This window comes from Halyomorpha halys, unplaced genomic scaffold (assembly GCF_000696795.3).
Source record: "Halyomorpha halys isolate HHAL.00 unplaced genomic scaffold, Hhal_1.1 Scaffold207.1, whole genome shotgun sequence".
NCBI lineage: Eukaryota > Metazoa > Arthropoda > Insecta > Hemiptera > Pentatomidae > Halyomorpha > Halyomorpha halys.
The window spans coordinates 1,562,228-1,573,497 of NW_027104696.1; the positions used below are offsets into that span (position 1 = coordinate 1,562,228).

General features: G+C 32.2%; 3 protein-coding genes across 4 annotated transcripts in view; 2 read left to right on the forward strand and 1 right to left on the reverse strand.

Annotated features, from left to right (window-relative positions):
* LOC106679511 (V-type proton ATPase subunit Vha36-1) overlaps positions 1 to 2,993 on the forward strand; it is an 11,082-nt gene extending 8,089 nt beyond the window's left edge. For both annotated transcript variants that reach the window (XM_014418721.3, XM_014418722.3), the window contains exon 6: positions 1,732 to 2,993. In XM_014418721.3, the coding sequence (XP_014274207.1) occupies positions 1,732 to 1,861 (130 nt within the window). In that variant the 3' untranslated portion in view covers positions 1,862 to 2,993. The remainder of the gene's footprint in view (positions 1 to 1,731) is intronic.
* Positions 2,994 to 5,206: 2,213 nt separating this feature from the next.
* Positions 5,207 to 6,305, forward strand: LOC106679479 (spidroin-1). Its single transcript, XM_014418669.2, has 2 exons — positions 5,207 to 5,298; positions 5,509 to 6,305. Exons 1-2 carry the CDS (start codon positions 5,235 to 5,237, stop codon positions 6,243 to 6,245), a joined length of 801 nt encoding a protein of 266 aa, XP_014274155.1. The 5' UTR covers positions 5,207 to 5,234; the 3' UTR covers positions 6,246 to 6,305.
* A 2,110-nt stretch (positions 6,306 to 8,415) lies between these two features.
* Positions 8,416 to 9,514, reverse strand: LOC106679478 (spidroin-1-like). Its single transcript, XM_014418668.2, has 2 exons — positions 9,423 to 9,514; positions 8,416 to 9,212 (listed from the first exon to the last, which is right to left on the reverse strand). Exons 1-2 carry the CDS (start codon positions 9,484 to 9,486, stop codon positions 8,476 to 8,478), a joined length of 801 nt encoding a protein of 266 aa, XP_014274154.1. The 5' UTR covers positions 9,487 to 9,514; the 3' UTR covers positions 8,416 to 8,475.
* Between the last annotated feature and the right edge of the window lie 1,756 nt (positions 9,515 to 11,270).

Sequence of the window (11,270 nt, forward strand, 5' to 3'; positions counted from 1 at the left end):
TGTTTTAGCAGAACCGGCAATGCTTCACCAATGTTAAATTTGGGGATGTATATAGATTAATTAAACAAAATTGAAAGTTTAATATAATTAATTAATATACTTAGTTAAGATTAAACATACATCATTATTTTTATTTAATGATTGAAGTAATTGCTTATTATATCTATTTATTTTATAGCAGTAAATAATAATGTATAATTAAATAATATAGTAATGATATATGTTTAAAATATATTGTGTTAATATTTAATTAAAATTGGTAAATAAAATATCTGGTGTCTCAATACTAACCGGTTTCCATAAAACTGTAATGCAAAAACTTTTTTACTATGTAGACAATTAACTGTCAGTACAATTATCATTTAGAATAATTGTAATAAAAAATTTAAAGAAAACTTTCAGAAATTCTACAATTTTTTTTTTCAAATATGGGTAAAAGTTCAAAGGCTGTACCTTTGCAATTAATTGGCTGAATCCAATGATTTTTTTTATTCAGAAAATTTAATGCCATTCAAATAACATATTCTAACCATCTGAGGAAGCATTGAAAATAAAAATGGAATCAAAATTCACTGTATTAACGATAATAATGGTCTGATTTAGTTGATTTTTTATCTTCTTTTAAATTATTTGTTTATCTATCATTTTTACAGGAATATAATATAAAGTATAAAATATCAATAATTTTATATAAGACGGCACAATATTTAAAGAATAGACTGGCCTATCGAAGTGCAGTCAAAGATTTTTTAGTAGTGAAATAAAGTCGATATTTGTTTTTAGCATCTCAAGAAACACTTCAATAAAAGTTTTCGAAAAAATCGGAAGATAAAATTTTTTAGCACAAAATTTTTGCCTTTGATTTCTTTTGAAAAAAAAATATGAATATCTTCAATCCGGCTCAACAACCACGCCAAACTTAGGATTGGTTAGGGCTCACTGCACCAAAGAGCACAAACCAGAGCTACTAATATATTAGAACCAAAGTTATAAAATAAGCGTTTAAAAAGTTTTTCTTTATTTAAAATCATTATTTTGCCCTTATATGGGCATTAAGTCCGAATGGTGTTACTGTAGGCTAAAACAGCAGATATTGAACGTAGGAATTGGATAAAATGCAGAGGATCTATGAATGATTATATGAACAATAGACACGGAAGAAAAAAACCCTCAAATAAATTGAGGTGAAAAATTTCTTTGAAAAATGGCACTTTAGGGTTTCAGAAGACACTAAAAACAAATATGATTGATTTTTCCTAAAAAAAAAAAAAAAAAAAAAAAAAAAAATTGCTGATCTACTTTACTCAAAGCCTCATGGTAAGCTAATGGAATCAGCAATATTTTATTCTTATTCTTCAGAAAGAGACTAATTGATTAGTAAATAATAATCGTAAATAAAGTATACTTTCTGAGCTATGCACCAAAAAGGTTTAATTTTGTTCATAACTTTTTTCTACTGGAGAAATCAGGGATTTCGGTTGCTTTAAACTAACCTTTCCATGGTGACAGGGAATATTTTGAAAAGAAAGCATGTAAATTGGTGCATTAACTCAAAAGTCTATTGTGGACAAAGTTTCAAATCATTCCTTTTTATAATACAGATATAGATAACTCTTTAAGGGCTAAAGATAAATATTTCAAACTATTCAGCATTATTTATCATGCTTGAAACATGAATGAATTGCTTAAAGTCAAACAAATCTAACTCATGCTAATTTAATTTGTTTTCAGACTAAAAAAGATCCAAGATAAGAAGCGTATTGCTCGTCAAAAAGCTGAAGCTAAGAAAGCAGTGGACGCAGCCGCAGCAACGATGGCCAACAACATTCTTGAAGAAAACGACGAGGACCTCCTGTTTTAGAAATCTGGGAGGAATAATTTTATCACTCTGCTTGTTCAGCATTCCTGGATTTGAACCATTTTTAAACCTTCCTATAAAAAACCCACCTGTGAATAGTTCATGTCCTTTAAAATCTTCTGTCCAAAACGTTTCTGATTCTTTTTCTTTCTTTTTAGCATGATATAATTTTTTTTTTTAGACTATCTGAAAACATTAAGTTTGCAATTAGAACATAAAATAACTAGTTAATTATTACTTGTATTTTTTAATTAAAGAAGGTGTTAAGATTTTATTTATAAATGAGGCATTTATTTATTTTGATTTCTTATTATGGATTTTACAGCGTGAATCTTTATGAACAGGTGTTTTAATTTTAAATGGAAATGAGTCTTCATACTATGAGATTTATTTATTCTTTTTGTTATAATTTTTTTCTCTTAATATTGTTATAGATTCCATTATATTCTGATTGTTTAAAATATATTACAATTATTTGTTTGTGAACTTTATTCTTCTTTAGCCTCTTATTTTTCGCTTATATCAGATTTTTGGAAGCGGAATATGTATGATTTTATGGTTTCTAAAGTGAACGGTTGTGTTTGTTTTAGATTTCTGAAAACGTTGATCATATTTTCAAACTTAATGAGGTTTGGGAACTGATGTATTAAATTATATCAAAGTATCATAAAAATAATTTCTATATACATGGAATATTATATTACTAAAATTAATTGATAATACTTAGGTAGAAAACCCAAGGTATTTACCAATAATAGTTCACCTAATCTTTCCTAGAATACGATCTAATTTTTATTTTTTGTTGGTCTTTGGGAATTGTACAGTGATTTAGGTTAGGTAATAATAATTGTTAAATGCTTCGCAATGTCTGTTAATAATTGTGTGATTTTTAATGAAGTATTAATTCTGACATAAGTACTATAAAATGTAAAATAAATTAAATAAATTTGTCTCTGAAATTATAAATTTAAATTTATGATAATTTATATATATATATTTGTTGTTCAAGTATTATATATTTGTTCCAGTTAAATACATGAAACAGAGGTAGTTTTACAAGCTTTTGTTTTCATGTATACATATGTATATTGTATTTGTATATAAGCAGTTTACAATAAATACGATGTTAATGATATTTTGGTTTTTTTATGTGCTGTTAATTTATTTACGTTATATATGTATATATATTTTTTTTTTTCCTACCACCCATGGTAAAGTTATACTATTGAATTTCTTTTTTTTTTTCCTACTTGGTAAAAACTGTAATATGTACTGTGAAACTTCTATATAATGGACACTGATGGGGAAGATTATTTTGTCCATTATACAGAGGTGTTCGTTTAAAACTTGTAAATATAATTAGGACTAAAAACCCAATAATAGAATTATGTACATATTGTCACTTATGTTTACCTTACAAGTACTAAAAAATTTATATTTATATTATCTAAAAAATCAAAATCAACATATTCTTGTGGAATCTCATCTCAACTAACTTTTTACATTTCTTTTTTTTTTCACTATTACACTTCTTTTTGAAATGTCTCTAGAATGATGGGTTAATTTTTCAAAATGATAAAAAGATTTTTATTGGCTTACAAGTTATCATCGCCTAAGTGATTTTATGTATTTTATTTTCAACATAAAACATTTGATGATAATGACAGTTCAAACCAAAATAATTAAGATCAAATATTTTGTTTTTATATGCCTGAGAACATAAAAGTTTTTAATTGGAGTATTATTAGTTGACCATATGTAATTAAAGAAGGAAGGTGTTCCAGTTAGAGTTCACAAGAGGTCACTGGGAATAGTACAGAAACTATTTATTACTCACCAGCATTTTATTTGTACAATGTTGCGGGGCTTCATCAGGTATCACTTAAATTAATCAGGGAGGGATTAAATGACTGTTTACAGTAAAATAAATAAAAAGGTGTTTCAGAATCATTTTATAAACCTTACCAAAAAAAACTGAAATGCTGGATGGCAATATCAAATTCTAAGGAAATAATTTTTCCTATAAAATTTTATTCTTATTCATAGTAGTCAATTTGATTATTGTTCCTAACTTATTTTAGTTACACCTTCCAAGAAGGGCCCAGACTTCATATGTCTCAATATGTCAATAAAACTTACACAAAAGATACTCCAATATACACTTTAGTGGGGAAAACAGTCCCATCACAAAGGTCAATAAAACACTTTTTCTGGTTTATCAAAAGTGCAAAAACGAATTTTTCGAGTATTGCGAAGAAATTTAGAAAAGTATTTCTAGAAACAAACCTCATTTTGAAAAATTACAATTTTTACACTACCTTCCGTTGGTATTATTGTTACACTACCTTGCTTGGCCGAAATATTTTCTGTTGGATAGGTTAAAACAAAATAACTACTACCAGTAAAAACTCACTTCTTCCTAATGCCGAAATAATGTCTGTAAGATAAGGTCTACAATTTGTTTTTCTGCCTATTTGTTGTCGAATTTTGTATATCACCGTCTATCCGATTTTGATGACATTCTAAGGGATCTTATGTAATCGAAACGAGATTCTAACTCGCATAGTTGATATCTTGTTGGCCATATATCAATTATATCAGATTCCTTCCGGTACTTTCGTTTACACCTACGCATTTTTCCTTTAATACTCATATATTTCCAAAAAGGCCCTTCCAATTGGGGTTAAATTTGGAGAAAGGTTGGGGGTTAGTGTGAAAATGTAAGTTTAAATTTTATCATCAACAATCTTATCACAACATGTAAAAGTATTTGTCTTGACACGAAATATTTCAAATAAGATTTCTTCCGTAGATTATATTCTCAACGAAAGATAAAATTTAATAAAAAATAAAATAAAATTATTCGTAGGTCTTAAAATATAGGTAATTATAATCCTCTTATATATAAAATAGGATATATAATATTGTATAGGAACGGTGTGGCTCAGTGGTAAGTCACTGGTCCCGAGCTTAAATCTGGCTCACAATAAAATGGGCAGATTTATAAATGGAAGAACTTGATTTCAAAATTATTTCGTAACACTATCAGAGACTAGTTAAATTTTCATCACCCAGAAGAAAGAAAGAACACATATTGTACATGTAATAGTCATCGAATTACTGTTGCTATTTTATAATAGGTCAGGTCTTCATGGAAAATTGTTGTTAAAACCTCTGAAATCATGTGAATCCGGCTAGGTCAAAAACAGCTTTGAAAAGTAGAAACAAACATAAACAGAATATTCCACATTCTGTTTACATAAGGGTATCAGAACGTGTGATTGAATATTTCTGACTTCGTGATTATGCATTGTAAGAGTTAAAAGTGACTATGTATAAAAGACGGGGCAAAGGTTGAGGTCGACAGTTCATCGAAATGAATCCTCAACTGATCTTGCTAGCAGTAGCCACCATCCAGGCAGCCTTAGGCCAATCTTATGGTATCTCTTTTATATATTAATGTTATCTTAGAATGGTTAATATATTTTATATTAAGACCACTTATATGAATTCAATGAAAGTGGCTAATAAAAAATAAAGCATTAAAACTTATCTATATCAACAAAATATTTCCTCTGAGCATAGCTCATTAAGTTATCAATCTCCAGCTTACTTTAACATTATTTATTAATTACTTAAACATTAATTAGGTGGATATGGTCAAGCTTCTGCCAACAGTGGAGCAGTAGGCAACACACAATTGAGTGGTTCAGGTACGGAGATAGGTTTCGGTGGATCATCAAAAGGTAGACCTCAGTTCCAAGGCGGTGCTCAATCCCAAGCACAGGCTGGTGGGCGGTTTGGAGCAGACGGATCCCAATTCGAACGTGGAAGTGCTTACGGACAAGCAGGAGCTCAGAGTCAAGGACAGTTTGGAGGAGCTCAGGGTCAAGGACAGTTTGGAGCAGCTCAGAGTCAAGGACAGCCTGGCGGACAATTTGGTGGTTCTGGAAGACCAGGCAGACCTGGACAAGGCCAAGCTGCCGCAGGAGCTCAAGCCGGTGCAGGAGTAGGTGGTGGAGCTTCCAGCCAAGCAGGAGCTCAGAGCCAGGGTAAGTTTGGTGCTTCAGGCAGACCTTCCTCCTCTGGTGCCCAAAGTGATGCCAGTGCCGGAGCTGCAATCGAAGGTGGATTCGGAGCCAATAAGCAGCAAACTCAAGGAGGAATTCAATACAGTAAGACAGAATCGAAACAAAGCCAATCAAATAGTCATACACAGGCACAGATCTTCGGTGGCTCATCATCAACAACTTTACCCAGTTTTGGAGGAGCAGAAAGCCAAGGTTCAGCTTCCGCAGGACAAGGCGTATCAGTTGGGTCCGGGTCTGCAGAAGGTCAAGCTGAAGTTGAGGCAGAGGCTGGGGCGAACGCCGAGGTTGAAGCATAATTGAATCAAAATTTAAAGTTACTCCGAATAATTTGTTATTAAATTAATGAGAAAAATGAATATTTGTTTTATTATCTATATCCAAGACGTTATTTGATGTTTTACGAATCCAATGTAACCCGTTAGAATTCTAATAAAAGGTTTTCCAAGATTTAAGTAAAGCATTTGGCCTGATGCTTTCTAAATCAATTTCAACCCATTGCTTCCCAAATATAAACTATAAATAAAGTTAAAAGAAAAACGCTTTAAAACGTACAGTATACATCTACTTGAACAGCACAATAGTTTTGTAATATTTTGGTACCACAACTCTTAAGTTGTTTAAGATCTTGTTCTTCTTTGTAGAAAATCAATCAGGACAAGGCGTATCAGTATTCTAAATATAAACACAAGGACTACTAAAATTAAATAATAAATAAAAACTGACAAATTAGTATCTATGTCATATCTACTTGAACAGCATACTTTTTTTTTGCCAAGACTCCCATTGGAGCCCTATACTGCCAATTCTAAGTTGTTTAAGATCGTCTTGTTAGAGGAGCTGGTCATATAAATAGCAAGTCTTGCAGTTAGTGACAAACGTTTATTTAAATATTGCAATATGACATGCAATATGATCATACTCAGCGCGAGACATGGCATGAACTAAACTTGGAGAGTGAGAGGACACAGCATGCACTCAAAGTAGTTGGCAAAGTTTAAATTTCCAATACTCCCTTTAAATTATTGTCCCAAAACAAACAAATGACAAAATTTAAGATGATAATTTTACAATAACTAAAAAATACTTAAATCTAGAACAATTAGCTCATCTCCCATGTATGATAGTTAGCCTGTTATTTATATGTTGACAACCATTGTCAGAAAGTAGACACTAAATTCTTCAGCCTAATTGGTTTCCAACTTTTTTGCAATCTTCTAAATAAAATGTTGGCACCTCATCCTGGGAATTGAGAAAATAGGTATAGGTATATAGAAAAGCTCATAATTTCATAATAATTTCACATAATTTCAACGCTTGTTGGTAGATAATTTGGTTGAAGTATTCCTCCATTGAGGCACAATTATTAAATTTTGTAATAATTAGCTGACGCAAAAGCTCGACGCGTCTCGTTGCCTGACGTTTTGAATAACGCACGCTTCTTTTGATATATCACAATTTTGAATGTGGTGTATATGCCTAGACTCATAGTGAAGCATATCTTGGACAATGCCTTATTTCAAGAATCCTCAGGTTTCACTAGCCCTTCAACTACATCCCATTGGTCTGCCAGCTTCAATAAAGCTTTGATATGAAATTTCCGTGAAAAAAACTACTCTCGACCCTTCAGAACTGGTTATGTAAAGAACAAGTCTTGCATTGAGTGACAAACGTTTATTCAAATATGACCGTACTCAGCGCAGAACACGGCATAGGCTAACCCAGGAGTGGTAGAACACCTGATCACAACAAGCATGCACACAAGTCCGCAATAATTTAAATCGACAACACATCCCTTAAGTTGTTCAAGTGAAATAAGTGATCAAATATCCACTTAACAATTCACTTCTGATAGATAGATATAGAAAAGAAAATTATTCTTAACTGAAAATGGATTTTTGACGTTCTCAAACTAAGTTATTGTCAGGTATGAACATGAAATGATTAAATAAATTATATTTTGTCTTTACTTTACTTCTTTACAAAATTGATTTTAAACAAAGAATAAGCTTGTTTGAGTGCATGCTGTGTCCCTTCACTCCCCCTGTTTAATTTGTGCCATGTTTCACATTGAATATGATCATATCGCAATATTTAAATAAACGTTTGTCACTAAATACAAGACTTGTTATTTATATGACCAGTTCCTCTAACTAGATGATCTTAAACAACTTAAGAGTTGTGGTACCAAAATATTACAAAACTATTGTGCTGTTCAAGTAGATATGACATAGTTACTAATTTGTTAATTATTTAATCTTAGTAGTCCTTGTGTACGTTTTAAAGCGTTTTTCTTTTAACTTTTTTTATAGTTTATATTTGGGAAGCAATGGGTTGAAATTGATTTAGAAAGCATCAGGCCAAATGCTTTACTTAAATCTTGGAAAACCTTTTATTAGAATTCTAACGGGTTACATTGGATTCGTAAAACATCAAATAACATCTTGGATATAGATAATAAAACAAATATTCATTTTTCTCATTAATTTAATAACAAATTATTCGGAGTAACTTTAAATTTTGATTCAATTATGCTTCAACCTCGCCGTTCGCCCCAGCCTCTGCCTCAACTTCAGCTTGACCTTCTGCAGACCCGGACCCAACTGATACGCCTTGTCCTGCGGAAGCTGAACCTTGGCTTTCTGCTCCTCCAAAACTGGGTAAAGTTGTTGATGATGAGCCACCGAAGATCTGTGCCTGTGTATGACTATTTGATTGGCTTTGTTTCGATTCTGTCTTACTGTATTGAATTCCTCCATGAGTTTGCTGCTGATTGCCTCCGAATCCACCTTCGATTGCAGCTCCGGCACTGGCATCACTTTGAGCACCAGAGGAGGAAGGTCTGCCTGAAGCACCAAACTTACCCTGGCTTTGAGCTCCTGCTTGGCTGGAAGCTCCACCATCTACTCCTGCACCGGCTTGAGCTCCTGCGGCAACTTGGCCTTGTCCAGGTCTGCCTGGTCTTCCAGAACCACCAAATTGTCCGCCAGGCTGTCCTTGACTCTGAGCTGCTCCAAACTGTCCTTGACCCTGAGCTCCTCCAAACTGTCCTTGACTCTGAGCTCCTGCTTGTCCGTAAGCACTTCCACGTTCGAATTGGGATCCGTCTGCTCCAAACCGCCCACCAGCCTGTGCTTGGGATTGAGCACCGCCTTGGAACTGAGGTCTACCTTTTGATGATCCACCGAAACCTATCTCCGCACCTGAACCACTCAATTGTGTGTTGCCTACTGCTCCACTGTTGGCAGAAGCTTGACCATATCCACCTAATTAATGTTTAAGTAATTAATAAATAATGTTAAAGTAAGCTGGAGATTGATAACTGAATGAGCTATGCTCAGAGGAAATATTTTGTTGATATAGATAAGTTTTAATACTTTATTTTTTATTAGCCACTTTCATTGAATTCATATAAGTGGTCTTAATATAAAATATATTAACCATTCTAAGATAACATTAATATATAAAAGAGATACCATAAGATTGGCCTAAGGCTGCCTGGATGATGGCTACTGCTAGCAAGATCAGTTGAGGATTCATTTCGATGAACTGTCGACCTCAACCTTTGCCCCGTCTTTTATACATAGTCACTTTTAACTCTTACAATGCATAATCACGAAGTCAGAAATATTCAATCACACGTTCTGATACCCTTATGTAAACAGAATGTGGAATATTCTGTTTATGTTTGTTTCTACTTTTCAAAGCTGTTTTTGACCTAGCCGGTTCACATTATTCACACACACAATATATGTTCTTTCTTTCTTCTGGGAGATGAAAATTTAACTAGTCTCTGATGGTGTTACGAAATAATTTTGAAATCAAGTTCTTCCATTTATAAATCTGCCCATTTTATTGTGAGCCGAGATTTAAGCTCGGGACCAGTGACTTACCACTGAGCCACACCGTTCCTATACAATATTATATATCCTATTTTATATATAAGAGGATTATAATTACCTATATTTTAAGACCTAAGAATAATTTTATTTTAGTTTTTATTAAATTTTATCTTTCGTTGAGAATATAATCTACGGAAGAAATCTTATTTGAAATATTTCGTGTCAAGACAAATACTTTTACATGTTGTGATAAGATTGTTGATGATAAAATTTAAACTTACATTTTCACACTAACCCCCAACCTCTCTCCAAATTTAACCCCAATTGGAAGGGCCATTTTGGAAATATATGAGTATTAAAGGAAAAATGCGTAGGTGTAAACGAAAGTACCGGAAGGAATCTGATATAATTGATATATGGCCAACAAGATATCAACTATGCGAGTTAGAATCTCGTTTCGATTACATAAGATCCCTTAGAATGTCATCAAAATCGGATAGACGGTGATATAAAAAATTCGACAACAAACAGGCAGAAAAACAAATTGTAGACCTTATCTTACAGACATTATTTCGGCATTAGGAAGAAGTGAGTTTTTACTGGTAGTAGTTATTTTGTTTTAACCTATCCAACAGAAAATATTTCGGCCAAGCCAATACCAACGGAAGGTAGTGTAAAAATTGTAATTTTTCAAAATGAGGTTTGTTTCTAGAAATACTTTTCTAAATTTCTTCGCAACACTCGAAAAATTCGTTTTTGCACTTTTGATAAACCAGAAAAAGTATTTTATTGACCTTTGTGATGGGACTGTTTTCCCCACTAAAGTGTATATTGGAGTTCTTTTGTGTAAGTTTTATTGACATATTGAGACATATGAAGTCTTGATCAAAGAATGAGTAGGTATAATGGTGGACTTCCAACCTATTTCTGATTTATGGTTTCCACCGGTTCCGTATTACCCGAGAATCCCGTGTTTGACTTGTCCTGCGTACTAACGACTCCCATCCTCCCTCAACAGGATTTGTTCCATTTTAAAGAGTTCCGTCTAAACGATGGTTTAAAATATAATATCTTCCTCTTCTTCTTCCTTTTCTTTTTTCTCATCTATCCCTCTTTTAACGTAAGATTTTTCTAATTAACCATTAATATATACTTACAATTTTTTAAGTAATTTTTAAGATTATTAAAGCTTGAATCATAAATTTTCTATTGATATAACTTAAAAATAACACGGAGCAAGGAATATGCAGTATATAAAGTACAGTACATTTTGTATAGATATAACTTAGAAACGAACATTATAGCCCCTACGATAATACTTTGTTTCTGTAATCAATATTAGAGCCCCTACTCTGATATTGATTACAGAAAAAACAAACGGCTTTTATTGCTTAGCTTGTGTGTCTCTTTTGAAACATTAATATAATTATATATAGATGTTTGCTTTTAATCTTAAATAAATAATTTAAAACTTAAATTCAA

Bases quoted from the DNA above. Each gene is read 5' to 3' on its own strand.
- LOC106679479 (XM_014418669.2), top strand. From the start codon at position 5,235: ATGAATCCTCAACTGATCTTGCTAGCAGTAGCCACCATCCAGGCAGCC. The intron at 5,299-5,508 runs GTATCTCTTTTA...AACATTAATTAG, and splicing joins AGCCTTAGGCCAATCTTATG to GTGGATATGGTCAAGCTTCT.
- LOC106679478 (XM_014418668.2), bottom strand. From the start codon at position 9,486: ATGAATCCTCAACTGATCTTGCTAGCAGTAGCCATCATCCAGGCAGCC. The intron at 9,213-9,422 runs GTATCTCTTTTA...AACATTAATTAG, and splicing joins AGCCTTAGGCCAATCTTATG to GTGGATATGGTCAAGCTTCT.